Source organism: Microdochium trichocladiopsis, assembly GCF_020744255.1.
Source record: "Microdochium trichocladiopsis strain MPI-CAGE-CH-0230 chromosome Unknown B0I36scaffold_5, whole genome shotgun sequence".
NCBI classification, from domain to species: Eukaryota; Fungi; Ascomycota; class Sordariomycetes; order Xylariales; family Microdochiaceae; genus Microdochium; species Microdochium trichocladiopsis.
In genome coordinates this window covers 776789-804626 of record NW_025763548.1, presented here as the reverse complement: position 1 = coordinate 804626, position 27838 = coordinate 776789, and the positions used below count along the sequence as shown (strand labels likewise).

The 27838-nt window shown below is 55.5% G+C and overlaps 9 protein-coding genes across 9 annotated transcripts; 3 read left to right on the top strand and 6 right to left on the bottom strand.

Annotated features, from left to right (window-relative positions):
* Positions 1-1345: 1345 nt before the first annotated feature.
* Positions 1346-4133, top strand: B0I36DRAFT_422201 (TATA element modulatory factor 1 TATA binding-domain-containing protein; the record flags this gene model as incomplete). Its single annotated transcript, XM_046162203.1, has 3 exons — positions 1346-1948; positions 1991-2974; positions 3048-4133. 3 exons carry the CDS (start codon positions 1346-1348, stop codon positions 4023-4025), a joined length of 2565 nt encoding a protein of 854 aa, XP_046012481.1. The 3' UTR covers positions 4026-4133.
* Positions 4134-5349, bottom strand: B0I36DRAFT_322479 (ankyrin repeat-containing domain protein). The gene is made up of 5 exons (XM_046153857.1): positions 5221-5349; positions 5053-5155; positions 4637-4981; positions 4428-4522; positions 4134-4298 (listed from the first exon to the last, which is right to left on the bottom strand). The coding sequence occupies exons 3-5, from the start codon at positions 4896-4898 to the stop codon at positions 4248-4250; spliced, it is 408 nt and encodes a 135-aa protein (XP_046012480.1). The 5' UTR covers positions 4899-4981; positions 5053-5155; positions 5221-5349; the 3' UTR covers positions 4134-4247.
* A 522-nt stretch (positions 5350-5871) lies between these two features.
* B0I36DRAFT_322474 (Pre-mRNA-splicing factor prp46) lies at positions 5872-7755 on the top strand. The gene has a single exon (XM_046153856.1). The coding sequence runs from the start codon at positions 6156-6158 to the stop codon at positions 7617-7619; it is 1464 nt and encodes a 487-aa protein (XP_046012479.1). The 5' UTR covers positions 5872-6155; the 3' UTR covers positions 7620-7755.
* Positions 7756-10463, bottom strand: B0I36DRAFT_322473 (P-loop containing nucleoside triphosphate hydrolase protein). The gene is made up of 3 exons (XM_046153855.1): positions 9930-10463; positions 9430-9869; positions 7756-9375 (listed from the first exon to the last, which is right to left on the bottom strand). The coding sequence occupies exons 1-3, from the start codon at positions 10311-10313 to the stop codon at positions 7935-7937; spliced, it is 2265 nt and encodes a 754-aa protein (XP_046012478.1). The 5' UTR covers positions 10314-10463; the 3' UTR covers positions 7756-7934.
* Positions 10464-11632: 1169 nt separating this feature from the next.
* Positions 11633-13179, bottom strand: B0I36DRAFT_322472 (glycoside hydrolase family 16 protein). The gene is made up of 2 exons (XM_046153854.1): positions 12062-13179; positions 11633-11992 (listed from the first exon to the last, which is right to left on the bottom strand). Exons 1-2 carry the CDS (start codon positions 12860-12862, stop codon positions 11930-11932), a joined length of 864 nt encoding a protein of 287 aa, XP_046012477.1. The 5' UTR covers positions 12863-13179; the 3' UTR covers positions 11633-11929.
* On the bottom strand, positions 13180-14982 carry B0I36DRAFT_431057 (uncharacterized protein; the record flags this gene model as incomplete). Its single annotated transcript, XM_046162569.1, has 3 exons — positions 13180-13692; positions 13872-14330; positions 14715-14982. The coding sequence occupies 3 exons, from the start codon at positions 14980-14982 to the stop codon at positions 13349-13351; spliced, it is 1071 nt and encodes a 356-aa protein (XP_046012476.1). The 3' UTR covers positions 13180-13348.
* Positions 14983-15811: 829 nt separating this feature from the next.
* Positions 15812-17085, top strand: B0I36DRAFT_322469 (3-oxoacyl-reductase). The gene has a single exon (XM_046153853.1). The coding sequence runs from the start codon at positions 16026-16028 to the stop codon at positions 16815-16817; it is 792 nt and encodes a 263-aa protein (XP_046012475.1). The 5' UTR covers positions 15812-16025; the 3' UTR covers positions 16818-17085.
* A 154-nt stretch (positions 17086-17239) lies between these two features.
* On the bottom strand, positions 17240-18597 carry B0I36DRAFT_409030 (60S ribosomal protein L19; the record flags this gene model as incomplete). The annotated part of the gene is made up of 4 exons (XM_046161887.1): positions 18482-18597; positions 17717-17986; positions 17452-17602; positions 17240-17392 (listed from the first exon to the last, which is right to left on the bottom strand). Coding segments are annotated over exons 1-4 (576 nt in total). The 5' UTR covers positions 18484-18597.
* A 427-nt stretch (positions 18598-19024) lies between these two features.
* Positions 19025-27650, bottom strand: B0I36DRAFT_267349 (armadillo-type protein). The gene is made up of 4 exons (XM_046151230.1): positions 27355-27650; positions 25201-27275; positions 19888-25146; positions 19025-19825 (listed from the first exon to the last, which is right to left on the bottom strand). The coding sequence occupies exons 1-4, from the start codon at positions 27476-27478 to the stop codon at positions 19268-19270; spliced, it is 8016 nt and encodes a 2671-aa protein (XP_046012473.1). The 5' UTR covers positions 27479-27650; the 3' UTR covers positions 19025-19267.
* Between the last annotated feature and the right edge of the window lie 188 nt (positions 27651-27838).

The following is a 27838-nucleotide window of genomic DNA, read 5'->3' as shown; positions in this document are numbered from 1 at the left end:
GCAGTCGATGTGTGGAGGGATTGAGATTGACTGAGTGACGTTCCTGTCCGCAGCCAGCTTACGAATCATGATTAGATGCCAGGTTGTGCTTTGCGTGCCCGCGCCAGGGTGGACGGGCCAGGACTGAGACGCGGACTCCGGCTCTCGCCCACAACATGAACGCCCGCACAATCAAGTGGCTGCCACTGCATTGGAACCAGCCAGACGTAGACCCTGCCGGTGGCGGCACGCTTGATGACCCCTGGCACGACCGTTGCGCCCGGAATGCGGAGGCAATTGGAAGTGGCTACGAAGGAGTAATAATAGCATGGGACGTCCGGACGACTCCCATCTGATTGTCCAATGACGCCGCCTGTGGGACAGTGCTGTCCAGCATGTTTTGCGTTGCGCCTGCCAGGTCCGGGTGCCTGCCTGGCTGGCGTGACGAATGCGGGGCCGGATCCGGTCTAGACGGAGAGGGAGCTCGATCGGGGCTTGACAGCTTCCCCAAACATTGAACAATTGCTGCCACAGGCTCAGACTGGCTGAGTTACAACGCCATCCAGGCCCCTGTCAGCTCTTGTCATACCCTCGCAGGCGACGTCGCTCGATCAGAGTATGGTCTCGTCATTGTTTGGCTGGAGCTGAGTCGAAAAGGGCTGCACCGCAGTAATCTTGGGGCGGCACCCTTGCTTCTCGCAAGCGCCCCATCCGTCGTCGTATTGCGTCGTGCTTGGCGCGCTCCAGCGAGGCAGTGCGCCCAGGCATTCATTCACTCACCTGCCAACAACACCATCAACTCGACCCAAAGGCCTGCCGCTCCTTTGTCCCACGCCAATCTGGCTTGCGAGGCCCAGCATCACTGAGTGCCCGTTCGAGGACATCGCAAGGCATTGCTGGCTGATTCTCGCTGTGCGCCGTTCCACTCAAAACACTCCCTCGACTGTCTCACGCAACATATCAGGACCCCTGCCCCTCAGCGAAAAAGACACCATCGTTTATTTCCTGCTACTAGCAGCCTCAACTCCCCTTCAACCGAGCCAGCTTTACGCAGACAAACACGTTCTCACTGCGACCCCGCGAGACCGAACGCAGGAGCTCTCGACGAGCACAGCCTCCAAGCTCCCTAGAATTCACGAAGCGCTTGCGGGTGTCCCCTTGGGCTTCCTCTCCGATCACTGGGCTTTCGCGCGAGAGAGATCAAAGCCGGGGCGTACACCTCTGGGATGTGCAGACTTTGAGGGTGAGCTTGCCCTCCGTCGGCCTGAATAGTCTGCACACAACCGGGCACCCGCCGCAAGGACCGACCGAGCAACGACCATAAAGATTAGCGACTCCCGCGCTCCGCGCTCACCACTTCGACAGCATGGCGGCAAGATGGGGCTCGTTTCTGTCCCAAGCAGTTGCTGGCGTCGAAGCGCGCCTCGATACAATCTTGGCCGAGGATGATCCGAAATCAACGCCTGCCTCGAAACCAGCCATAGCCAGTGCTACTGCCACATCTTCGGCAACAACGACAACGACTACAACTACGCCGCCACCCAGATCCAGTACTCCATCGAGGTCAACAAATGACCGCCTTCAAGAGCGCCTGGCCCGCGCCATGGCTGCCAAGGGCAGCTCTCAGAGCACTGCGCCTCGAAGTAGCACTGAGGTTGCGTCTTCGAATCCCAGCCCACGACCCAGTCTGGACCAGTCCGCACGGCCATCGACCGACAGCCCTGCCCGGCTCAGTACAGATACACCACGAATAAGCCTCTCTGCCGATGATGATGCGAGCGCCAAAGCGACAGTGCCTCTGGATACTCCTGTTGTGGACAGGAGCGCCACCGCTTCGCCAGCAACACAAGAGCGGGGGTCAACGGGAGCTCAGCAAAGGTCAGCGTCACCCGCTGAGACCCAGTACAAGCCAGAGGCGACCATGATGATACCCGGCCTGGCAGGTAAACCACTTGCACGAACACCGTCCGTGAGTTCTGATGCGGGCGGTGCAGCCACAAAACTATACGAGACGCGAGTGGAAGAGCTCGAAAAGGCGTTGGAGGAGCTACGCGCGCAACACCAGGAGGAGATACTGGGCCATACGGAACGGGTAGACGCCTTGCAGTCCAAACTGCAATATCTTGCACGCGAAGCCTTGGACAGTGCCAAGGCAACCTCGGCTGATGCACCGGCTGGTAGTTTAGAGAAGAAGCTCGCTGACAAGGACCAACAAGTCGCTCTGTTGATGGAGGAGGGCCAGAAATTATCGAGCACAGAACAAAAGCTGCGAGCCATGATCAAGAAGCTGCGTGCGCAACTAGCAGCCAACGAGAAGGACCTCAGCTCACAGAAAGTCGCGAGGCAGAAAGCCGAAAGCGAGTGGAGCTCGGCCAAACGGCGCCTCAAGGATGCCGAGGATTCGGGGAAGTCCAATGAGGATGCTCATAAGCTTGTCGCTCAGCTCAAAAGAGACGTGGACAGACTCAAGTCCGAGGTAGCCACGAAGAGCACGACGATTACGGATCTGAAGGCGAGGATACAAGAGGAAACCGAGCGGTACAAGACTATGGCCGCTAAGGCAAACGATCAGCTTGTTGAGAGCAAGGAGAAGAGAATCCGTGAGCTGGAGGATGCTGTAGCTGCTCTCGAGGTGGAGAAAGGACTAGTGGCGGACAGAGCGAAGGCACAAGCATCTGAACTACGAGAGAAGGCAGACCGCGCTGCGGAAAGGTCGAGGGCGGTCGAGCTCGAGCTCAAGGGTGAGGTGCAGATTCTCGAGAGCAAGCTGGAAGCACTGCGAGCTCGGGCAGAGGAAGCATCCTCTGGTGCCGTAGGAGATGCTCAGGCAAAGCTATTGCGGCAGATTGAGACACTCCAGACGCAATACTCGATCGCGAGCGAGAACTGGCAAGGAATGGAGGCTTCTTTGGCAGCTAGAGTCGCAAGCCTGGAGAAGGAGAGGGACGAAGCTTTGCGTAGAGAGTCTGACATGCGGAAAAAGGCTCGCGAAGCGGTGAGTGCAAAACTTCGAGACTGTGTTCAACATGACGTCGACATTTTCGGATTACTAACTGGACCGATCACAGGCTGCACGTGCCAAGATACAAGAAGAAGAGCTCGAAGAAGCCAAGACACAATTGCCGCAGGTGAAGCAGGACCTATCATCACACCAATCTCAGCTCGAAGCGCTTCGGGCGCGGGCAGAGGCAGCCGAGGCCGCCTTGGCGGAGAGCAAGGCCGATTTGGAGAAGCAAAAGCGATCCTGGAAGGCCGAGAGGAGCGAGAGAGCGGAGAGCAGCGACCGGAGAGGTTGGCTCGATGAGGCGATGGTGGCATCTGCATCCGTTCGCAACGGCGGAAGCCGGCCTGAATCACCGCTTTTGTCGGCTCCACAGCGGACCTTCAGCAGCGACTTCTTGGGACTCCAAAACTTTCCAACGAAACTGCGGAAAACCTCTGCACCCTCGAGCAATGGAGAGCCCCCTAGTCTAGCTGGTGAGAGGCAATCCCCTGCAAGGCGACCTTCGGCGCTCGCGATGAGCCGGCCGTCGGTTTTCTCGTCACATTCAGGACACTCAGCGCACTCGCCATCGTTGTTTGGTGGCCTCGAGCCCGTGCCATCCTTGCCGTCACACCCGGAAGATAGAGATGAGATGTTTGACAACGTCGAGACGCCACTGTCGCCCCAGAACGTACTGCACGACATGGTATCAGTGTCAACAATTGGTGCGGGGCCATCTGTCCAGCTCGTAGAGAAACTTAGTGCCGCAGTCCGGCGGCTGGAGAGTGAGAAGGTTGCCGCCAAGGAAGAGCTCGCGAGGATATCAGGCCAGCGGGACGAGGCGCGCAATGAGATCGTGGCGCTCATGAAAGAGGCCGAATTGGGCAAGGCCGCGAGGCAAAAGACGGAGACTCTCGAGAAAGAAGTCGCGGAGATTAATGAGAGGTATCAGACCACGCTCGAGATGCTTGGAGAGAAGAGCGAGCTCGTTGAGGAGCTCAAAGCAGACGTGCAGGACGTCAAAGCGATGTATAGAGATTTGGTTGAGCGTACGATTAAATGAATTCAAGCAGCAGCCTCGACGAGGATCGATCTCCCGGGGCTCTGTAAACCTTCTACCCAGTCACATCAGATAGGCCACATTGTGTCGTTAAATGGAGACAAACAGACCAAAGCTGTAGCGTATTCATCGTTGCTACTTGGCCCTGTGAATTGCATACAAGTGCTGAATGGCAATGACTACAGAAGACTCTGTTTTTGATATTGCTATGGTCATGTTATACCCCTACAGGTCGATGCCTTCGTTCTCGCATTCGCGCTCTATATACTTGCGAACCTGCGCAGGTATTGTTAGTATCAAGGGGGACGATCAAGCGAAGTGGCAAAGCTACGGCCCCAAAGAGACAAAACACAGCATGTTCGGCGCTCGTCTTCATGTTCAACGAAGAGGTGCTAGGTCACATACCGCCTTGTCGGGAGCCAAGTCGAGTGCTAGTTGCCCGTCCATGTCCCGCTTATCCAGCTCGGCGCCGGCTTTGATCAGCGCTACTGCGGTGTCACCTGTCCAGCAAGGGGCGAATCAGTTAGTCACTGGCGACCTCTAGACTTCACCGTACTAGAATGTACAACTGTGAAATATTGTCAGATTGACAGTGTGGGGTTAGATTAACTCACCATGTCCCTCGGCAACGGCATGGTGCAGGGCGGTATAGCCCGCCGAATCGGTCGCATTGAGCGGACTTTTGTGCTTGACGAGTAGCTGGACCAGCGGTGCAGAACCGACCGCCGCAGCACGGTGAAGGGGATACTGGCCCCGCATGTCGCGGATGCGGACGGACGCTGGCGGCTTCTGGTCGAGCAGCTTGCGGGCGAGCTCGAGGTTGTTCTTGGATGAGACGAAGTGCATCACACTCTGTTCCGGGGGTTTTGTAGTCATATCGTGTTAGCGTACCTGTGGCAGGATCGGGGGCAACCCTGGCTGAACACTGATCGGTCACTGACTAACCTGACCACTGTTGTCTACAGAGGAATGAATGGTCAGTTTGGAACGACGTCCAGGTGGTTGAAGAGGCCGAGGCGATGGTGCATACTTGTTTGATTTATGTCGGCGCCTTTTTGAAGCAGCAAGTCTACGATGGCCTCGGAGTCTTTTACACTGGCCGCGATCATCAATGGAGTCCAGCCACTGTCGTCCTATGAAATGTAAGGTGGTGAATACTGCGGGACACACCCTTTTCTCAAGATGGATGAGGACTCACTTCGGCATCCGGGTCGAAGCCTTTCTGGTTGGCGAGCATGAGGGCGATGGCATGCTGGTTCGACGAGGCGGCCCAGTGTATGGGCAGCCTCCCATCGTCGTCCTTTAGTTTTCCGAGCTTCGGATCGGCCTGGGTAATGCGAAAGGTCAGACTGGGAATCACTATATGAGCTGGGGTGTACCGTGGAGCCTGGAGCCATGATTATTTACACACGTTGAGCAGAGATTCGACAGTGCTAACTATTTCCAGGTCAGCAATTAAGGCGATTTCGAACAAGCCATGTGAGCACTCACCTCGGCCTTCCCTTGCAGCCGCGTGGATCGCGAATCGTGACTGGTCCGAGGCCATGACGAATACTTATGCTGGTCGATACCTGACTCTGGATCTGGGTATGGGCAAAGAAGGAAGCTCCCAAAGACCGGCTTCGTATCAGGCTTCTTGGTGGTTCTGTCGTCGTCGTTAAGCTGTGACGAGGCAACAGTGCCACTGCGTGTAAGTAACCTCGACTGGCCCCACATCGCCCTGGGAAGGCTCCAGACTTGGGAAGGCTCCAGCCGAACCTGCCCACGAGCCTGTACCATTCACTTAGCCCGAACTTGCACTTAAGCGCCTGGCGCTCAACCTCCCGGGCCATTTTTTGGACGCGCATCGAGACGCTCCAACAGCCCTTGGATTCGACCTCCATCGTCGCCCGAGAATCCCACAGCCATTGTCCTCCACAACGTCGAAGCTCCAGCTTCAAACATCAGACTACAACCAAAGCCTAGTAATCCCACCTCGCGATAAAGACAGACGCCTTTCTCTTCGGAACCATCTGCACTTGCAGCACGTTGCAGCACGCGACCAACCTCGCCTCTGCCACGCAGGAAGGTTCTGCCTAGCTCGCAGGACAGTCGACATCTCGCGGTCAGCTTGCCAAACACGTATCCTCAACCATGGAGGTCGCCTCGACAGATCTGGGCGCACTTGCACTGCAAAATGCCAAGCGCTCTAAAGCCCTGTTCGGAAGCCAGCCCGCCGAGTCGACTCGCAAACGGTTACGTATCCTCGATCCCGCCGAGGCGCAACTCGAGAAAGAGGCCATTGCCTTACGGCTACATGCGGAGTACAGCGATTTGAGGGAGCTGCCCACGCCGCTCGCCCAGAAACAGGCAAATGCTGCCGGCGCCAAGGGCAAAGGCCCCAGGAAGAGCGCCGTGACCGCGGGTGGAAGTGGTGCTGCCCCGGAAGATCGCAAGACACAAAAGCTCATCGAGGGCATCCCCAGCAGATCGGCACCAAATGGCTCAATACCGTCGCCATCGAATGCTCTGGTGCGCTCGACGCGACAACCACCCCCATCCACACCAGGCATAAGCGGCAGCAGTGGCACCTCACAGGCACTCTCAACAGCACGCGCACAGGCGGCGCACCACGTCAAGCCGGACTGGCACCCACCGTGGAAGCTCATGAGGGTTATTTCAGGTCACCTGGGTTGGGTCCGGGCCCTGGCGGTTGAGCCCGAGAATCAATGGTTCGCCAGTGGTGCAGGCGATCGGACCATCAAGATCTGGGACCTGGCCACGGGAAACCTACGGCTGACTTTGACTGGCCACATCTCGACGGTTCGCGGATTGGCAATCTCCCCAAGGCATCCATATCTCTTCTCCTGTGGCGAGGACAAAATGGTGAAATGCTGGGACCTGGAAACGAATAAAGTTATCCGGCACTACCACGGCCATCTCAGCGGTGTTTATACGCTATCCTTGCACCCAACACTAGATGTTCTGGTTACAGGCGGCAGAGACGGCGTCGCTCGCGTTTGGGACATGCGTACACGCAGCAACATCCATGTTCTCTCCGGCCACACGCAGACGGTCGCCGATGTAAAGTGCCAAGAAGCCGACCCACAGGTCATCACGGCTTCGCTGGACTCGACGGTGCGGCTGTGGGATCTGGCAGCAGGCAAGACCATGTCTGTCCTCACACACCACAAAAAGGGTGTCCGCGCGCTCGCGCTGCACCCTACAGAATTCACCTTTGCCACCGGCAGCACGGGCAGCATCAAGCAGTGGAAGTGTCCCGAGGGCGCGTTCATGGGCAATTTTGAGGGTCATAACGCCATCATCAACTCACTCGCTGCCAACGAGGACGTTCTCTTCTCGGGCGGTGATAATGGGTCCATGAGCTTCTGGGATTGGAAAACTGGCCACCGCTTCCAGGCGCTCGATTCAATTGCGCAGCCCGGCTCACTCGATGCCGAGGCTGGCATCATGAGCTCAACCTTTGATCGCACGGGCTTGCGCCTGATTGTCGGCGAGGCTGACAAGACCATCAAGATCTGGAAGCCTGACGAGAAAGCCACCCCCGAGACCCACCCACTTGAGTGGAAGCCGACTCTGGGCAGGCGCAAGTACTAAGGGCGTCAACCGATGGGATGGCCAGGACGAAAAATGTACATATTTTGTCGAAAGAATAAGTTCCTTGGTGACGTGGAGATGGATACCCTTAGATAATGCACATTTGGCATGCCTATTTAAGCATATCATGGCTGCTTCCCACGGACAGGGCTTATGTGCATGATTAATTATTGGTCTCCATGGACAAAGTAGCACCCTATGACTGACGAGAAACAGGAGACGCCATAGCACTCAAGCTGCGACTGGAACATGGCCTGGATAGTGGTCACTATTCTCATGGCGGTCGATTCCCCCATCTTGTGTAAATCTGCGTCCCTAGAAGGCGATACCGAGCGCCTTGATCTCTGGATCATCCCGGAATGCCAATTTCACCTCCTCGTCCCCCACCGCAAGCCGGATCTTGCTGGGCCGCTCCGCGCGCTGCGCTTCAAGGAAAATGATACCCGCACCTGTGAGATCGACAGCGGCACTGCCAATCCCTGCAAGCCGGACTGATTTGAAGTCCTGCTTTCGCACGGCCGCGATCGTGCTGGTAGAACTAGTAGCATTGCTGGTGGAATGTCCAAGCTTGCGGCTCTTGAGTAGGCCGACTCGCCGCGAGCCCGCGTCGATTACGAGCGCACGATTCATCTCCTCGATCACGTCGCCAAAGGTGCTGTCTGGCAGACCACTCCTCTCGTTGCGCACCAGCAGAGCTGCAAGTACGAGCTTCGAGGCAAAAGGCAAGGCGCGGAGATATTGCTGGAGCGGGCTCGACGTCGCCTCGTTGATCGCGCGTTTGACGGTGGCGATGGTGACACGACCTTTGGACGAGCTCGGTACTTTGGCTTTGGGAGCTGCCGCGGCATCCGCCGCTTCTGCTGCTGCCTTCGCTCTTTTGCTTGGTGTGGATGGACCAGACGTCGAAGAAGTGCTGTCTTTGTTCTCCGCCTCTGCGAGCTCCACTGCCCGTCGGCAGATATCGAGGGCTCGTCGTGCATCTCCGCTCACAGCCGCAACTTTACGGCTCGCGAACTGGACCGCATCGGACTCGACTATGTTGCCTGGGACACCCTCGAGCCGGGACTGGATAATCTTCATCAGCTGCTCGTGGTTGTAGCCCGGAAATGTTATTCGCGTCAGGCCGAGACGACTGCTGATCTTGTTGCTAAGTGTTCTCTCAGGCAAGTCCATTGTGTTGGCCACTGCGAGCACAATGAGACGCGAGTGGCGAAGACCTGGCCAGTTGAAGAAGTTGTACATGACGCTCTGATTCTTCGTCACGAGCTGGTCCAGCTCGTCCATGAGCACGACACAAGGCACTCTTCGCGGGCTTGGGTGGTTGAACTCCCGCTCAAGCAGATCCAAAGCCTGGCTGGGACTGACACGCTGACCACGCAATGCCTCCCAGAGCAGCGAGTATGATTGATGTGGATCTGTGATTTTCATGCCGTTGATCTCGACGAAAATAAAGTCGTCGAGCTCCTCGGCCTGTACAGCCTCGTCTAGCCGTGACACCACTTCTCGGACTGTGGCGGTTTTGCCGGTGCCGGGCGTACCGGATATGTAGATGCATGCTCCCGAGCCATCTGTAATGGCGGCCTCAAGGTGTGAATACACCACCGAGAATTCCGATTCGCGACAAGGTAAGCTTGTGGGCACAGATGCCACGTGCAGCTGCGCCCTGGCGATCTGGAAGGGAGATGCTTGGTGGTGGCTGGGGGATAGGGTGCGTGTGGCAAGAGGAGTAAACTCGAGAGCTTTCTTGACAATGATTCTGTTCCCTGGCGTTAGACTAGACCGGATAATATGGTGTGTGTTCCACACTTACTTGCGTTGAGAAGGGGTGACAACAGTAGACGTCTTTTGCCTCTTTCTCGGTGTGGTTGGTGCTCGCCCAGTGGCTATAATCTCGTCGTCATCCTCCACGCCGCCCGGCGGAGGAGCCTCGTATGCCTCCGACTTTGCCTCTGCCGTCTTGCGCCGCTTCCTTGTTGATTGGGTGCCTTTTTCGATGATCTCTAATAGCTGAACAATGTCCTCCTCCCGCCCGCTGTAGATTTCTTCCCAGAGCAGCTCATTGGTATACGTTGTCGTCCTGAGATTGCATCCTCGGCGGCACACAAATGTCCTGCCATAACCAGGTGATGTCTTCGGGACCTTGCCGGTAGGGTATGCCTTTGTGAACTCCTGTTGGGACATTATGATTGCCTTGCCCTGTATGGACGAGAGGGAGTTTATATCATGGTCCGGGGTGATGTATACTTCGTTCTACATTGCGGTCAATTAGTCTATCCGTGAAGCCAAGCTGCCCAAACGCATTGGACTTACCGGTAAGAAGTCTGTCCGTTTCCTGTTCTTGTTCCGAATTTCCTTCTCGTTGGCGAACCACAAGAAGTTAGCAGCCTGGTCTCCGTCTTCATCTCTCTCGACAAAGTCGGAGATGATGGCCACCCAAGAGTCTGCCTGTCCCTCGGCTCTCAGCAGAACACAGTCGCCGATGTGATACTCTGCGTCGCCACGACTAGCACCAACGATTCTCTTGCCATCATCGTCCCGCTTTCGCTTGCGCGCTGACTCCGGCCGCGACGGCGTTGGCGCCGCAGCTGTGATCCACTGCCACTCGTCTTCAGCCTCATCACTCGTGGACTGCTCGTGGTCACTCATGTCGACGTCCTCGGCCGGGGCCGCCAAGGAGGCCTCGTGGCGAACCATCGAGTGTGCTTTGACGAAGTAGCTATTCCCGGTCCAGTTCACAATCCTTATAACCTGCGATGTGTGGACTCCCTGGGCTGAGAATGGGTGGTTGTGTCGTGGAATTGGCTGGTGCTCAAAGGGCGCCACTACTTGCTGGTTACGCGCCTCCAGTCCGCGAAGTGACAGCTCAAAGGGGCGTCTCGACGCGAAATCACATGGCATGTCTAAAGTGCGTGCAGCCCACACAGTGTGCATGGGTGGTTGGGGCTCACGTTGTGCACAGCATCCATGCATAATTTGATCCATCAGCCGTGCGAAATGAGCAAACTGCACATTGTAGCGTCGCCAAGCATTAAAGTTCACTGCGCTAATGTCCAGCAACCAATTCGATTGTTGCTTGCTCACAACTCGTAGCTTCTCGAGATCTTCTCCAAGTGCACGATACTTGGTATGGATTTGCTGATGTTTTCTGTCTATTCCGAGACATCCTTGTCATCAGGCAAATAACAACACATCTACATTACCTCAAAGCTCAACTGCTCAGCATGGTTCGTTTCGAGTCCATCCAATGGAATCAGTTAAATTCAACTTCCACAGGACACGCGGGCTGTATCAGCTCGTCAGACCTAGCCCTCTCAAGAACAATCAACAAAGTGAATAATTGAGGTAAAGGGATGTTTACAACTTCTCCTTCGGCCTGATAAAAATCGCGTCAGCACTTGCATGTACCATGCCACCTCTCCTCTTCATGAGCTTTGAGTTCGTTGACCTGCTTTGCTGGTGGCAACAATGGAGAGATTGAAGAAGACTGAAGAAGACTGGAAGATATTGGCCATGGCGATAAAGGTAGATATAACTCGAGGTCTTGCTGTGGCTTGCTATAGTGAGGTTCGATAAACTTACTTTGTAAGCCAGCAGCCAAAGTGGTCATAAGAATCACTTGGCGCAGCTTGGTATAGCCTAGGATAAAATTAAGACCTGACGAGTTATTGATGTGTCTCCTCCGTAACGTGTTGCCCATCACGCTAGACTAAGCCAGCGCTGGTCGCCACGCAGGAATGAGCTCACGATGCGGTGTTGTGCCAAGGTTCGCGGCAAGTGCTGTGTCTCCAACGCTCCTAGCCAACAACCACCAGTCGTCTCCTGCACGGCACTTGACAAGGCCCCGTCATGATCATCGCGACCTGCCCGTGTCCACTGATGCCCACATGGGTTGACCAATTCACTTCAGGTAAAAGGGCCACGCGTAGTCTCAAAGGAATACTGACCCTCCCTGTGTACAGCACGATTACGCCAATCACTCGTCATCACTTGGGACGTCGTCAATGTTTCGGGCGCGCTCAAACTCGGGATGGTTGGACTATCGCCATGTGCATGTTCACAAACAACAACCCTAAGGACTTCAGAGGCAGCAAAGAGATGTTCGTATTGTTGCGACATCCTCTATGTCTATTTTGCTGCGTGTATGTTGATCTCGAATTTGGTATCTACAACATCTGGTCATAACGACAAAAGGGGGTATATATGCAGAAACGAAGAAGACGCGCAAGGCCCCTGCTGCGGAGTTGACCTTGCTTTGTAAAAAGAAGCGAACTTGAGAGCCATTGCTAATCCAGAGACTCGCACGTAACTACTCAAGAAGAGTAGACGCCCACCCAGTGGACCTCCATCATGGCGCCGTAACCGTCGAGGGTGGCCTGTGAAATAGCGTCAGCCTTCAGTCATTCTTTTCAAAAAACTTAATAGATGGTGCAACGCAAACTCACCTCGTTGGGGGGACCAGGCCAGTTGCCACCAACGGCTACGTTGAGCGTCAGGTACAGCGGGCTGTGTGCGAGGGTCGCCCAGGTAGCTTCGTCACCGAGATCGGCACCACAGAGGCTCTTGAAGGTGTTGCCGTTCAACTGCCAGGTCAGGGTCTGAGCCCGCCAGTCAGGGTTCGTCAGGTCAATGGTGACGGCCCACTCATTGAAGACACCGTCAGCAGGCAAGACGGTGCTTGTTTGGAGACCAGAGGGTTCGTTGCAGGGACCGCCACCCATGTGACCGCAGTGCACGGTACCCCAGCCCTGGTCGTGGCCGCTGACCTGCTCAAAGATGTCGATTTCGCCGGCCAGGGGCCACTCAGTGCCGTGGCGCATGGCGTCTCCCAGAGCCCAGAAGGCGGGCCAGATGCCCTGCTTCATCTCGCGAGGGTTCGTGCCCATGAGCAGGCTGGCGGCGAGCTTCATGACCTTGCCGGGCGCCGGAGTCCAAGACTCCTTGGTCTCAATACGACCTGAAGTCCAAGCACCGCTGGAGTCTTTGCGAGGAACAAACTGAATAGACTCGCCGCCGCTAATCTGCAGGTTGCTGTTGGCGGTCGTGTAGTCCTGAACCTCATTGTTGACATGGACAGCGTCCAGAATGGTCCAGGTGTTGAGATCGGGGGGAGAGCCAGCCGAGCCGCGGAAGGCATCAAACCAGACAAGGTTGAGCCCGTTGACCGAGGGGGGCTGAATGGCAGTCGCCACACTGGCCCAGAGAGCAGCTGCGGCCAGGGAAACGAGGTTCTGCTGGAAACGCATCTTGGTGTTTGTGAGTGCAAATATGTACACCTGAATCTTTCTAGTGTGGCTTTTGTTCGAAATTCGAGATTGTTCGTGAACACTGTGAGTCTGTCGAGTCTGATGAGTCGGATAAGGTTTCAAATGGATAAATCTGTCTTGCAGAAAGGACTGGAAGCTGGAGCCGAGCGGCGGTTGTGTAAAGAGAGGTGATCGGACCGAAGCCGTTGAGAATGAGATAAAGACTGTGGATGCTTGACTGGCAAGGCACAAGAAAAGAAGGACAGACTGCTGGACAGACAGACTCTGGTAAAGAACGAAGAGAGTGGTAAGACTCGAAGACTGGACAGTCAGAGGCACCGTTGGGACGACGGGTGTGATATAACAAAGCCATCGTGGGCACCCGACATTGGGGCTCCCAAACCCCTGAGGCGCATCAACTACGGAGGCCGGGGCCTGGTGTAAGTCGATTGGCTGTGATAGCTCGGCCCATGCCCCCATCCGGGATTACGAGCAGGTGTGGTCCACGGTCAAGGTCTCGCTAGACCCCTGCGAGGGCCTCTCGGGCCTGACGAGGCTCTGCGCCGAGCACAAGACGAGGAACAAGAAACATGGCCAAGGGCGCGCGCTGACCACGTTGGCAGCTGCAGGTACACTGCCACTAGAGCCAAGGACAAAAGATGAAACTTTTGGGCTGCTTTGACGTGGCCCACGACTGGGTACCCACCAAGGGGGAGCAGACGAGACCCTTGCAGAACTCGCACCCTCGACGCGGGCGTCTATCCTGAACCGGTTGGCGGCAACTCGGCCGCGCGAATCAGCTTGCAGAAGTGCCTTACCACCAGCTCGCCCTATGCAGAGCCGCTCGACGTGGCTTATGGGAAATCAGTCCTTCGGTTGCAGATGAAACAATGCACATCTGTGGGCGGCACAATCACAAGCTCAGGCACCTTCTGCCTAATGCGCTGGCTACTCGGATGGCACATCGATACGGATGGCGGCATGCTGGCAGGCTCGAGATTCCACATACAGGCTGTCGCACCCATAATGCCGTGTCTTAAGGTGTCCCTGTCGTCCGTCGTCGTCGTCGTCGACTGTGGCGATGTTGGAACCCCTGCCTTTCCGGAACGTTTGTGCATCGAGTCTGGGCAATGGGGCGTGATCGGCACGGCATAAAATCGCCCGATCTCCCGTAATGATTGCCCATGGGAAAGACTGCGCTGTGCGCCAGGCGAGCCCTTGGCAGATTTTTGGGACTTTGTAGTGCGGAAGCCAGGGTGGAGAGGTCTGGAAGAGGTCCGCGAAGGAGGAGTGGGCGAGGGCAGGGATTGTGAAACCGCACAGCCTGCCAGCATTGACAAGTTGCCCTCGGACCCCCATGCCGCTGTCAACGGGCGAGCAAGACCGGACCAGCCCACCAGAGCACCTAGCGAGATGCTGGCGTGCTCTGCACAAATCACGAGCTGTCGGTTGTAGTCTTCCACAGAAGCTTGTGCAGCAAAGTGAGATTGTTATCTGCCTGCCTGCCCGGCCGTCATGCAAGACTTCCATCCCGGCCGCCGCATGGAAACGGAGGACCGAAAATCAACGGACACCAGACAGAACCGCGCGGCTGCTTCAGGCAGGGATAAATTACTGGGTCCGACTGGACCGGTGTGCAGTGCGGCATTCTGAAGGCACCATGATGATTATCCACCCGACTGGAGACGGCTGTGCCCATGGATGGCACATGGCGCCAACTTGCTACTCCACTGCCCCTATGCCATGTCTGCTCGGTTGGACTGGACGGGGTCTCCCGGGGGAGCGAGGCACGATCCGAAGTGTCAGCAGTCATGTCGTTATCACTGTGCTCCACTCCACAATGTGACCCTACTCGTGGCACGGGCTCTGAGAGCACTTGCCTCAATCAGGGCCACGACCAATGGTGGCGGGAGGACCGAGCGACCGCGCTCACAACTGACACAGGAACTTGGCTTGGGTCGCTGCCGGAACAGGCTCACACCTGGAACACTCTGATAGGTTCGAAAGGGCGCAACATAAAGAGAAACAAGTCCTGCTGGACGCGCACAAGTCACATCATTGGCAAAGACACCTCGTGGTGGGGCACAAGGCACCCTCTCCACAGCGATTTTCCATACCATAGTATCTGGACGGCTGTCAGATTCGACAAGTTTGTCCGCAAGCAAGCCTGTGCCGCCGATGCGTTTTCAGCAGAGTGTGGGTGGTCGTGTGGACTTCAGGGTCAAATCGTCCCACTGTACAGGCATAGGAGCGACACGTCCACGTGGAGTCGCATCAGAGGACATGAGATAGAAGGCTGGGGTGCCCCTGATTGTGCAAGAGTATTCTGCAGCTGCCAATCTAGGTTCTTGCTGCTCCGAGGATTCGAGCAGGACTCTCTTCTCTCTATGGCCGGAGTTGTGCACGTCAGAGCCGAGTGCCTCTTGAAACGAAACATGCAGGATTTCTTGGAGGAGTTGTCAGCGCATGCTCCCTGTGGCTTGGTTGGATCCAGCAGACATCCTTGTCAATTCTCCCTCCCGTGACAGAATACTCTTTCCTGATGATGACAGTGAAGAGACTCTCCTGTTATTTGAGACGCCGTGCAGACATCGAATCGCGCCTTTCTTATGCTGAATTGCTCCTCCATGATGTCAATCTGTCCTCGAGCAAGACATGAGGAAGATTGTTGGCCTAAGCTTGGGAATCTCGTCACCGACCTCGCCGACGTAGCACACGCACAGCATTTCCACCTGACGAAAACATGTAAACTCCTGACAATAGTTCAATCAGGCGAGCTCTTCTTTATAGCACCGAGCCACCATGCAAGCTGTGTCAGCTGCATTACGTAGCCATTAATTGTTGCCTGGCTGCTGATGGCCGGGTTCGGCTGCACATCCAGCAGACGAATACGTGTAAGTGAGGGGTTGAGGCTGTCGACCGCAGGATCTGCACCACCTCCGCACGCTCGCACGCTCCGAGCCAGGCAAACTCGTGGACGAAGTTGAGCCTTGGAAATGCACCATTAAGTTTGAGGCTTGGAAGCCACCTCGCCTTCTGCTCGGCTAGTTGAATCACATTGACTGCGCGGACCGACGGCCTCTTCCAGCCAGGACTCCGCTTGGACCAAGACGAATCATTATACGACAGAGACAGACTGGAGAGGCTCTCGCAACGTTCAAAAATGGACAACTACGCTACCTATCCCAGTCTGCGTGGCAAGGTGGTCCTCATCACCGGCGGGGCCGAGGGCATCGGGGCGGCAGCAGTGGAACTGTTCTGCCGCCAGCAGTCCAAGGTCGTCTTCCTCGACATTAGCGAGAGCTCGGCTTCCCAGCTGCAGAGCCGCATCGCTCAGATACCGGGCGCGACGCAGCCCGTCTTCATGCACTGCGATGTGACAGACCTGAAGCGGCTCAAGGAGTGCGCGGACGAGACGCTCAGCCGACACGGCGGCGTGGTCGACGTACTCATCAACAACGCCGGCGCAGCTGGGGAGAAGGCGCGCGTGCCTACCGAGCAGGTCACCCCGTCCAGCTTCGACTTTGACGTGAGTGTCAACCTGCGCCACCAGTTCTTCCTCACCCAGGCCATCGTGCCAGCCATGCAGCGCCAGAAGAAGGGCAGCATCATCAACATGGGCAGCATCACCTGGCGGATCCCGGCGACGAGGCTGCCCGTGTACACGCTGTGCAAGGCTGCCATCGTGGGCCTGACGCGGACACACAGCAGGGAGTTTGGGAAGGACAATGTCCGTGTCAACAGCATCATGCCGGGCGCCATCGCAACCGAGAGGCAGATTAAGGAGGTTCTCACCGCCGAGTACCGCGCGGAGGTTATGGCTGCGCAGGCCCTAAAGAGAGACATCATACCCGAGGAAGTGGCCAGGGTAATGCTGTTCCTGGCTGCGGATGACTCGAGCGCCATCACGGGGGCCAGCTATGTTGTAGATGCCGGTTGGGTTTCTGATCCGTAGTTGAGCGAGAAGCGGTGACATCGAGCTTTCATAGACCGCGATGGGGTCGTCCGTCACGGATCTCTCAGCTAGCAAGATTTGTTCACCACCACCACCACCACACTGAAGTGTTGCCACGACTTTAGTGTTGCCTACATTCCCGCCCAGCAGATATAGTCACGCGAACTCGATGCAATTGCAGATCCGTGGGAGATGTTTGTTGTTGTTTTTAGGCGCCAAGAGTTCATTGATATCCGTTTTCAATGCCATACATGCAAAGCCCACGACGACAGAAACATTATCGACGCTTGGGCGTGAAAGAGAGAGACCCAACCAAAGACTCCAAATGCAACCAGCCCTCAATCTTCCATACGGCGCCACCGACGGCTTCCCCGGCAGATCAGGCGCTTGTTTTGTGATGTGCAAGTTCAAGTTTTGAGCATTTATGCGGTCTCCTCCTCGCCGGTAAGCGCGCTCCGCTTGGCAGCCTGTCTCTCGGCCTTGCGCAGGCGAGCGGCCTTGTTCTTCTGTCTCTTGGCGTCCATCTCCTCCTCGAGAGCCCGCTCGCGGGCCTTCTCAGCCTTGGCACGGTGGATCTGCAGCAGATTATGTCAGCTTCATATGAGTCACGATCGAGCAAATGGTCGCAGCTTACGTGCTCAACGAGCGCTCTCTTGTGCTTGAAGGCGTTACCCTTGCTGGAGTGGTAGAGCTCGTGGTAGAGGTGCTTGTCAATCTTGCCAGAGGCACGGTACTTGACGAGCAGGCGGCGAAGGACACGGAGGCGGCGCATCCACAGAACTTGCCTGCAGAGACATGACTGTTAGAACGCATTTCACTGGGTGGGCTTGCACAAAGAAGCAGCAAAGACTGCTCGCTTCCTTGGCGTTCTGCTTGATGGAAGTTGTGAAAGTACGTACTCAGGCATACGGGCATCGGCGGTACCCTTTCTCTTACCGAAGCCACGGTGTCTGCCGTCACGGCGGGACAGGTTCAGCTCACGGGCACGAGACCGAGAGTGCATGGTGACGGGCTTGCGGATGATGAGGCCATCGCTGACGAGCTTGCGGATGGTCTGACGCGAGTTGGCGTTGGAGATCTCGGTGATCTCGTTGGGGTCGAGCCAGATCTTGCGCTCACCGCATCCGATGACGGACGCCGCCAGGCGCTTCTGAGTGCGGAGGTTGACCCTTTTCGAGGAAATTAGCAGCTGATCCTAGACGACTACTAACTCGCAATTTTGATGAGAAGTGCTGTGTCATCCGATGGCGGCTATGCTGGCATTCGGCTTTGCAGTGGCATTTGGCGACAAGATAGTCCGCATCGCATAGCGTCTACTCGGGACTGGTGGTAGTCGAGAAAGTGTATTGTGGCATTCCGTCCTGGACATGTGCGTCGGGTGATGTAACCATGGCGAATGAGGACCTTTGAATTCTAGTCTGGTTTCCGCACGAGTATCCAGCAAGTCCCAGGCAGCCGTATCGTGTGGGTTTATCGTCGGTGGTTGTTGGTCGTGGCCGAGCCGATGTTGATGATGTTTCGAGGCCAGTTGCCGATGCCACCCAAATCTCGTTCCCAGTCGACTGTCGATTCCAACGCAAAGCCGCATGACCAAGCCAGATCCATCATCGGAAATCGACCATTCATCAAAGGCAGTCACTCGGGAGTAGCGCGGAAACACTCACATCTTGACTGAATTGACGGCGTGGATGGCCCGGTTGCTGGTATGCTGTGTTGGTTAGTAGGGACGTGGGTTGGAAGGTGACTTCAGGATGAGGGGCGCTTCGGGAGACCAGTTCAATTTTTTGCAAGTCTGCGAAAGATTGTGTGAGCTTCTTAGCGTGCTCGCGTGCTTCAGGTGGTCAAAGCGTCAAAGGTGGTGGATCCGCTGTTTGGACCTCCGAACTTGCGCCCACCTGCATGGGCGAGGCGGTTGCAAAAAAAGTTCGCCCACTGTTGTTGAAGATAAGCGGGTATCTCCTCTATAGGTGAGCGGACCTTTTTGCAACCTGCCTCGCTGGGCAGGCGTGGTATTGCGCTCAATCTAGAATGGGGCACTGACCACCTCGAACAACTAACAAGCATGGGCCCTGCTAGTGATTTGCCAGCATGCCGCTTCTCACGTTTATGTTCCCGATGAATCATGATGAGACTGCCTGAACACTCACTGGGGTTGGCGTAGCGGCAGCCTCACTGCAGGCAAGGGCGCCTCAACGTACTGCGCTTCTCGGAGGGTTGAGTCAACTTTCGACGACTATCAGGTCGCCCTATTCTCGCAACCTATGTGATACCCCACCTCACCGCAGGCAGGCACTTTATTGTCATGGCCGCGTTTCCATAAGCTGCTCGCGTGGCCAAACATTCACCGGGCTGCAACAGAAGTGCAGTTCTCACAACCCGTGTAATCTGCAGTTGTGTTTTTGTACAGTATATGAGCCGCTAGATCGGCTCCTATAGATTTAACCACTTACTCAATCGTCCGTGGCAAACACACCGCCCCCCATTTCAACAGCACCCACGCTCCAGATCTCCTTCTCGTCCTCGACCTCGTCATTGGACAGCCCTAAGCCGCCTGCCCCGCCTTCCGCTTCCTTCCTCTCTCGTGCCTGGTTACCAAGGCGGAGCGCAACACGCTTGAAATAATCCTGCATGCTTCTCTTGGTGTTGGCCGGAAGGGACTCTCCGTTTGCAGCCATGTACTTGTCAAACACTTTGCTTTCCTCATCCACCACGCTGAACAGTTCCACGAACGCAGCCTCGGCCGCAAGCTTGACAGGGATGACAGGATCCCGAACAGAGGCAAATACTGGTGGTGCCAGCAGCGCAAGATGTGGGCGGATCATGTCCATGTCTGTTCGTGAAATCGTCCGTACAATGACAAGCGCCAGCCGCCGGGAGTCAGTTGGATTGCCAGGTCCGATAATGGTTGCCAACGTTGTGAATATGGGCTTGATCGCCTCGAATGACTTGGGCGAATCTGTCATGAGGTACTTGCCAGCGGCCAAGATCGCATTGTCCGCAACGAACAGCTGCCGTGCATCAGGAATTAGTACTTCCACTTCTCAAAAGTCTCTGATATGCTTGTACTCACATTCTTGTTAGACATTCCTTGGCAGAGAATGTCCGGAAGATCCTCTGCCATCGGGCTGTCGAGGAGAACTCGCGGGGATTCGACAAAGACCGCATTGAGTGCCAGCACGGACGCATTGGTAAAATGCGTTGTAGTGACACGATTCTTCATGAGGTTGTGGGCAGCCTCGGTCGGCACATTCTTAATTAGTGCACCGAGTAACTTGGCGTTCGTGATTGTCATGGTGTCGTCCTTCATCTCGGTCTCTAGATCAATGAGATTCAGAACCGCCGTCCTTGAACTCTCGCCCATGTTCGCTCCAGCCTTGCTAATGACTTCGTACAGTGCTTTGAGCATAGCCGTCTTGACGCCGGAGTCCGTTGTCTTGGATCCAGTCACAAGCTCCGCAATGAGTGGATCAACACGAGGCGTGAATTTGATGAGCGTACCGAGAGCTTTGGCAGCGCGAGACCGGAGCATCTCGCTCGTAGGATCTGCCAGAGATCTTGCAAAGGTACGTTGTAATTGTGGCAAGAAAGGCTTAAGGGCGGTTGGCATCTTCTCGAGCAGATTGTTGAGGGTGAGTAGAATTGCTGCCTTGACATCAGTCGAGCGCTCAGAGACAACACGGATCAGAGGACCGGTGATCTGTGTCACGAACGGCTTGAGCGAGTTTTCGCTCGTCCGGTCGACGATGTCGGAGATTGCAAGCGCAGCATTCGTCCGCTGATCCGGAGTGCCGTTCATGAGACCCTGAAGGAAGATTGGCAGAATAGCGTTGATCCCCTTTGGAAGTTCGAAACCAGGAAGATTGACCCCAGCGACACCAATGCGTAACAGCGTCTGCCGCGTCGAAGAGACCAGGCCTTCCATCTCCTCCTTCTTGAGTTTCTTTGTGAACTCATTCAGTGCTGTCCAAGCCGCCTTGACAACATCCGAATCTCTGTCGTCAAAGGAGTTGAGAAGCGCGCGAATGATGTCCTGGTTGTAGCGTGAGTAGTCGACACTACCAGCGGAGAAGAAATTTGCGAGGCGATGTGCCGTCACTGCGCGCCTGCGATGATCGTCGTGCTTGACCAATTGCAGCAAGACGTTCATGACAGTATTCAAACCGTCGTACTCGTCTATGGATTGAATAACCATGTCGAAGGAGTTCTCCAGGTCGACACGAAGCTCCTCGTTCTCGGCATTGATGATATTATCCATGAGCGAATTGATGATGTTTGGCATCCGCCTGTTCATCGCGCCACCAGCCACTTGAGAGAGTGAGGCGAGAGCCTTAGCGTTGAAGGCTGAAATTGGCGGTGTCGTGAGCGTAGGAATAAGGTTGGGCAAAATGATGCTGGATCTTGAGTTCTCAGTGAGGAGAGTGAGCAAAGCCGCCAGGGCATTCTCGGCGTCATTGTCAGATCGCAATAGGTTGAGGAAGAAGGGAAGGACTTGATCAACGGCGCGCTTGCCAATGATCTGCTGCAAAGAGTCGAAGGCTTCTGCAGCTGCTTCTCTGACTTCTTCGTCAGAATCTGTCAATGCTGTCCGTACCACGGAAATCAGAGACTTCTCATGATCCTCCACAGCCTCCTCAGACGCCGAAGCGATCAACTCCTTCAAAGCCAAACATATACCCTGCTTGGCATCTGTGTCGGTAGATGTCTGCAAGCCTTCCTCAAGAGTAGGAAGAAGTGTTGAGAGGACGCTGTCGCCAGCCTTCCGGATCAGCTCACCCAAGGCGTTGCTGGCAATGACCTTGTGCTCCATATTCGAGCTACCAAGACGACGAATGATGAGTTGTGTGAGAGTCGGCGTAAGCTCCTTGAGTGTTCTTGGCGTAGCAACCAGCGCCTTCCACACAGCAACGGCAGCAGCGCGAACCGCACCAGCCGTGTCACAGCGACAGATATACAGAGCAGAGAGGATTTTGTTGCGTTTCTCCTCGCCGAGTACCTCACGGAGCGACGCACCGGCTTCCTTGGCATCTTCCTCGGCATCCTCCTCATCATCATCTGTTTTGCCACTGATGCCCGTAAGGTTGAACAGAAGATCGCCGACGAGCTCCACGGAACTGAGACGAATCCGGTAGCTGTCATCCGCCAAACCTCGCTCAAGCTCCGGAAGGAGAAGATCTACTGCTCGGGTTGCGAAGTTCTTGACCAACAGTCGTCCTGCCCGGAGAGCCGTCTCACGAATGGATTCGATATCATCCGCAAGACCAGCCAGAATGGGTGGGATAATCCTGCCCAAATAGTTTGCGAAGCTGTTGCCGAAACACACGGGCAAGAATATGAAAAGCGACATGAAGCCTTCTCTGACTGCAGCTTTGGAGGACTCCACATTCTGCAAGATTGTTGGAAGCGTCTCCTCCAGCCTCGTAGTGCCCAATCCGGCAAGGACTTCGGACAAGGCCTGGGCAGAGCCAAGCCGATCTCCGGCACCGGTATCCGACTTGAGTGTCTGCATGAGGCCCGGGATAAGGTCGGGCAAGGCATCTTCACCGAGCTTCTCGACAAGCGATCCAAGTGCCCGAGATGCCGTGGCTCTCGTTGTTGGAACTGGATCGACAGCTGCGATCTTAAGCCCAGACACAAGCACAGGTAAATGTGCAATCAGGTCTTTGCGTTCTGTCAGGTGGGCAAGACTACCGATGACCTGAGCAGCCTTTCGCTTGGTGCTAGATCGATCGTCCAGACCACGCTGCAAGATACGAGTGACAAGCGCGAGGGATGGCGCATCAAGATAGTGTACGAATTGTACCTTGATGAGGGCATCGAGAGCGTCGTCTGTGTACTTGGTGGGATCGCTGAGAGCTTTCAGTAGGATGTCAACGAGACTCTTGACTTCAGGGTTCTCGATAACCTCGCCGAAGCGTTTCAAGCTCTTGTTTGCGCCAGCACGGACTTCTTTGTGACTGTCGTTGAGTACGGCCGTGAGGGGAGGGATGATGTCTGGTAGACTCTGTGCGAGCTGTTGAGGGTCGAGATAAGCCATGGCACCAAGAAGGTCACAGGCTCCTCGTTTGCTGCGCCACTGGTCGTCATCGAGTCCGCGAAGAAGCGTAGGCAAAATTTGCTTGACACCATATGAGCTGAGCTTGGCAAAGCACGCTTTCGCTGCGGCCAAGCATGAGTCTCTGATATCGGCATTGCTGTCGCCGAAGCCGGCCAGTAGCTGGTCAACAATTTGTATCACATATGGCTCGAAAAGACGACCAAGCATGGTTGGCAGCAACTCAAACGCCAAGAATGCCCCCTCACGCTGTTGGGGCTCCTTCTTATTCTCGGTCGCGCTCTTGAGAGTAATGATGATGCGGTAGTCGCGAAGCACCGAGATACCGCGTCCAAGGACAAGTCCAGCCAATCCGTAAGCCGCACCACGTTTCTCAGCATACTTTTTGGAGTTGAGCAGTGTATCAAGTATCTGGTCGAAGTACTTGGACGACTTGTCACTGCACGTCTTAACAAGCGGTGGCAGGCATTCTGCGACTGCGTACTGCACAGTTTCGGATGGAGTGCTTAGTGTCGCAAGCAGGCGATCTAAAACGACCGGGATCTTGTTGTCACCAGGCTTCAAGTGGCGAGCCAACGCTCCGTACATGATGATGACTGCCTCGTTGACACGGTCCGATGCTTCAGAACCTTTATCTGGCGCAGCGAGCGTCTTTTCGAATGTTTTCATCATCTTGTCAACGAGCGCTCTTCCGTGCAACTCGATCACAGCGAGGGCGGCTTCGAGCATTTCGCTGCGCACGGTTGCGTTCCGATCCCCAAGTGGGCCACCCTCGATGAAGAAGGCGAAGAAATCATCGACTTGGAACTTTTGAAGAAGGGGAGCCAGTTCCTTGAATGCAGCTGCGAACCCGTGTCGGGCTTCCCAAGGATCAGCCAGGTCGGTCTTCTTGGGCATGCCAAATTCGTCCAGTTGTGGCACTTTGGGCTTCGCAAACTCAGTGTAGGATGCCTGTAGCCGGGTGAGAACTTGCTCGAGTGTGGAAGGATGAGCCTTGCAAGCCGATGCGAGTGCTCGTGATGAAGCCCGCCGAAGTTGGGCATCTTTGCTCTCGAGGTAAGGGAGCATCCTGAATGGGGTTTCTTTTGTGGTCTTGAACTCGCTCTCAGTCCAGATCTCTTCACCCAGTTCAATGTTTTCTGCCACATCATCGTGGCACGAGATCCAGAGCTCATCAGAAAATCCTAGCTCACTCATATCGACATCTGCGCTGATGGAGGTAAGTACCGCCTCTCGGATAGATGCCTGCGGCGCAATGGCTCCTTTTGCTAGAACCTCAACCTCGGCAGTGGTCATGTTAGGAGCTACGCAGCGCACCAAGTCCGAGAAGCAGTCCTTGATGATCTTGTAATGCTGACCGTATTGCTGCATCGCTGCAATCAGAATGGAAATGAGTTCAGCTCTTGGAATGTTCTCATCAGCACAGACGTCTGTGTGGAGAGCCAGGATCTCAATTGCGAGAACCACTTGCGCATCTCTGTCATCGGCAGCCGCGCCCACACCTCCTTTGCGAAGAATAGCGAAAGCCAATGGGAGTATGTAGATGACGGAAACAGGGTCAAAGGGCCGCTGCTCGCCTGCAAAATGAAGGCGATATAGTACCCGTGTGACAAGTTCTTCCAAGCCCTCCTCAATCAGATTCTCTGGCAATGAACTGATGTCCAGTGCTCGAAGAGTAGCGACCCCAATGAAAGGCCGAATCGGTCCAAGCCGGCTTGTCACTTTATCAGCGCAGCTGATATAGGCCAGCGGTGCCGCATCGCCAGTGATCATGCAGGCACCAGCCTCCATTGCTGACAGCAAAGCACTCACTGCGGGACCGAGCCACAATGATGCATCCGTCGGCGGTCCGTTGATCAAACTCTTAACGATGCCGATGCCTCGCATAAGCCTTGCCTCTATTTTTGAGATGGATTGGCGGATCTCAGCCTCTTTCCTCAACTGAGCGTTGACTTTGGCCTGTTCGTCGGGAGTCAGCTTCTTCTGCTGTCCCTTCTTCAGTGCGAGTTGCGACCTGAGCTCTTCCTCCCACTTCAGGGTGTCGTAATCTTTTGAGTTCTTATTCGGTACCACTTGTGACTTCTTCGCGAGTACGTCGACAAACGCTGTGCCTTCCGGTGTGCGGAAGATTGCCGCCTCCACTGGTCCGATCTCGCTTAGCCCTGCCGTATCGAGATCTGCGTGAAGCATTTTAATAATCTTTGATGTCATTACCTCCGGCGCGACAAAGACTAAATCTGCGGCGGCGTCACATGCGGCGCTCTTTATGAGCGGAGACTGTCAATATGTTAGTTGAGCTTGTTGAATGGAGGATGAATGTGATCGACTGACCTTCTGTGTAGGTCCTGTCTTCTCAATCACCTGCTCTATTAAGTCCTCGGCATACGTCTTGGCCAGAGCCCCTGGGTCAAGTCCTGCCTTCAGGCACAGATCGATCCAGCTGATCCGCGGAATAAGCTGGTCGCGAGCAAGGACAAGAACTGAACACAGCTGTTTCTCGAGTCGTGTTTCGGCGCCATTGGCAGATGAGCGTGCACTTTTCACGCACAAGGCCCTTAGTGCTATGTTGAGATTACTGGTCTCGAACTTGGCGGATGCTGCGACGCTATCTTTGTCGGCACTGTCGCAAGCCTCGACCCATTGCCAAAGTGCGGTGACGATGCTCGCGAACACAGCTGATGGATGCTCGTCGTATAAAGTGGAGATTGTTTCCCCAGTAGACTTCCGGATTGTGGCCGGGACAGTGTTGGAGGAGAGAAGATAGATCAAGGCTAGGGCCCAGGACACTTGGGCTGGTGTTGGAGCTGTCTCTAGATCAGCAGAGACAGCCGCCAGGTTGAACAAAAACCATTTGCAGTCATCCTCAAGCGTCAGACGGCTGTAAATGCGGTGGTTCACAAGGTAAGAAGGCTTGGGATCCATTGCAAAGCTCTCTTTCTTGACGTCTGCCTTCTTGTTGATAGCCTTGGCTGCAGCGCTGTCGAGCTTTGAGAAGATCTTGTATGATAGTGTCGAAAAAACGAACACGCCCGTGATCAGAGCGCTTTGTACGGCGGAAGCAGGGTTCTTCAGGATTTCAGTCCACACATCTGCAAAAGGCGGGTAAATGGACTCTGCAAACTTCGCCACGTTGGCTGACAAGGATGCAGCTTCGCTAAACTGGCTGAGGATCTCGCCCGTACGCAGTATCCAAAGACGACGAGCAGACACTTTCTTATCTGCTAAGCCCTTTACAAAGGCGTCGATCGTCGGCTTGCCGACGTCGATATCGTCTTGAAGCAGGCGAATTGCTGCCCTCGCTATCAGGCCAAGCTCTGCGGTCAACGCCGCCTCGTTGCCCTCCTTCACTGCTACAGGAGCCAATCCGCCTGTGATCTTGGACGCAATTTCCGCTGGAAGATCGATAGACCCAAGCAACTCCGAGTGAAGCACTCTGTGATCCGCAGACGCAAGTTTACCGGCTTTGAGTGGAGTGAGGATTTCATCGGATATTCTCTCCAGAACTTTAACATCATGACTTCTCTTTGCAATCGACCTGAAGGCGGCTAGCACTGCTGCGCGGATTGCTGGGTTGGTGGATTTGACATTTGCCAGAATTGGTTTCAGAAGGTGATCCGAGAGAATCTCGGACAAGTCGAACGCTGTGGGGAGAGAGTTGCAGAGTGGCCCTATCAGTTCAAGGACCACCTCAGGCGCTCGAAGAAGACCCTTTTCCACTGGCGGGATGATATTCTTGTTCAAATCTTCTTCCGTGACGAAGTCACAAAAGAAATCCTTCAAACCCTCCAGGATATGGCTCGGGACGGGTGTGCGGGAGCCAACGATTTCCCTTGTGTAAAACGTGAGGTAGTCGGCCTTTTTGGTTTCCAGCAACGCCTTTGCCTGCTCGTGCCTAGCACACACACCAGCGACCACGCCAAGCAACACGGCATTGCGAGCAGTAGGCTGCGCGCTTTTCGCAGTCAAAGCTTGAACTGTTGCCTCGACAGCTTTTGGGCGGAACTCCTTTGACCAGAATGCCCCGCGGATGCCTCTCCGCGAGATGACCAGTGCCGACTGGGCCGCAGTCACTTTGGAGCTCGGCTGGACGCATCGTTCGAGAGCTGCAGCGTTGGCGTGAATGACTTCGAGGCCGCAATGGTCCCAAAGCGGGGTTCCAGCGAAACCGCTGAGCAGTATTGAGCACCATTCCACAAGCACAAAAGCTGCAGTGGGTGCTAAACCCGATTTATTGGCTTCGGTGCGAATGGCGCTTATGAAAGGCACAATGACTTTGGGCTCATCGACGGTCGCGAAGATGGATGCAAGGCATTTTTGGACGGCTCGCCTAGAAGGTCTGTCGGTATAGTAGTGATATGTCCCCAGAAGGAGCTTGAGCACGAGGGCAGTGGACTGCAGGTCGAGATCTGTTGGAAATAGCTGGAGGTCAGCTTGGAACCGCCCTTGGAGCGATTTGGCTACATCTGCCGCGGAGAAAGGACGAACTTTTGGCTAGGACGCGATCATCGATGTACCGCAACTGAGCTATACGAGTGGTCGTAGAGGATGCGGCGAGGGCTGCTCGGGTTGACGCCCAGTCCAAGCTTTGGGAAGCAGCGACTTCAGTCATTTTTGCGAGTGACTACGGGCGGGACATAGGGAGCTGCGGAGGAGCTTGCCCCTCGAGCTTCTAGGGACTCTTGGGTGCTTTGCCGGCCCCGGGTGCAGTTCTGAAGCAAAATCTTACGTTCGACAGCGGCACGTGTCGGTGAATGTCGGCTGCGGGCAACTCGCTGAGCTGGTGTGTCTCGAAATATCGTTAGTCCTTGCACTCATCCCAGCTGTTACGGTGGTGGGGTTTAGCGGAAGCTGCTGCGAAAACGCCCCGATGTGGCAGGCGGTTGCGGGGTTTCTGCCGGCTGTGTGCCGATGGCTCGAAATCCTGCGACGGTCTCAGGACAGCCCTGGAGTGTCGGCCGGCGAGCTGGTT

Coding starts and splice junctions, on each gene's coding strand:
- B0I36DRAFT_322479 (XM_046153857.1), bottom strand. CDS start 4,898: ATGACTACAAAACCCCCGGAACAGAGTGTGATGCACTTCGTCTCATCC. Junction 4,523..4,636: donor TGCCGTTGCCGAGGGACATG/GTGAGTTAATCT, acceptor CTTGCTGGACAG/GTGACACCGCAGTAGCGCTG. Junction 4,299..4,427: donor ACTTGGCTCCCGACAAGGCG/GTATGTGACCTA, acceptor ATACCTGCGCAG/GTTCGCAAGTATATAGAGCG.
- B0I36DRAFT_322474 (XM_046153856.1), top strand. CDS start 6,156: ATGGAGGTCGCCTCGACAGATCTGGGCGCACTTGCACTGCAAAATGCC.
- B0I36DRAFT_322473 (XM_046153855.1), bottom strand. CDS start 10,313: ATGGTTCGCCACGAGGCCTCCTTGGCGGCCCCGGCCGAGGACGTCGAC. Junction 9,870..9,929: donor AACGGACAGACTTCTTACCG/GTAAGTCCAATG, acceptor ACCGCAATGTAG/AACGAAGTATACATCACCCC. Junction 9,376..9,429: donor GTCACCCCTTCTCAACGCAA/GTAAGTGTGGAA, acceptor GCCAGGGAACAG/AATCATTGTCAAGAAAGCTC.
- B0I36DRAFT_322472 (XM_046153854.1), bottom strand. CDS start 12,862: ATGCGTTTCCAGCAGAACCTCGTTTCCCTGGCCGCAGCTGCTCTCTGG. Junction 11,993..12,061: donor GGCCTGGTCCCCCCAACGAG/GTGAGTTTGCGT, acceptor GCTATTTCACAG/GCCACCCTCGACGGTTACGG.
- B0I36DRAFT_322469 (XM_046153853.1), top strand. CDS start 16,026: ATGGACAACTACGCTACCTATCCCAGTCTGCGTGGCAAGGTGGTCCTC.
- B0I36DRAFT_267349 (XM_046151230.1), bottom strand. CDS start 27,478: ATGACTGAAGTCGCTGCTTCCCAAAGCTTGGACTGGGCGTCAACCCGA. Junction 27,276..27,354: donor TGATCGCGTCCTAGCCAAAA/GTTCGTCCTTTC, acceptor TATTTCCAACAG/ATCTCGACCTGCAGTCCACT. Junction 25,147..25,200: donor AGACAGGACCTACACAGAAG/GTCAGTCGATCA, acceptor ACATATTGACAG/TCTCCGCTCATAAAGAGCGC.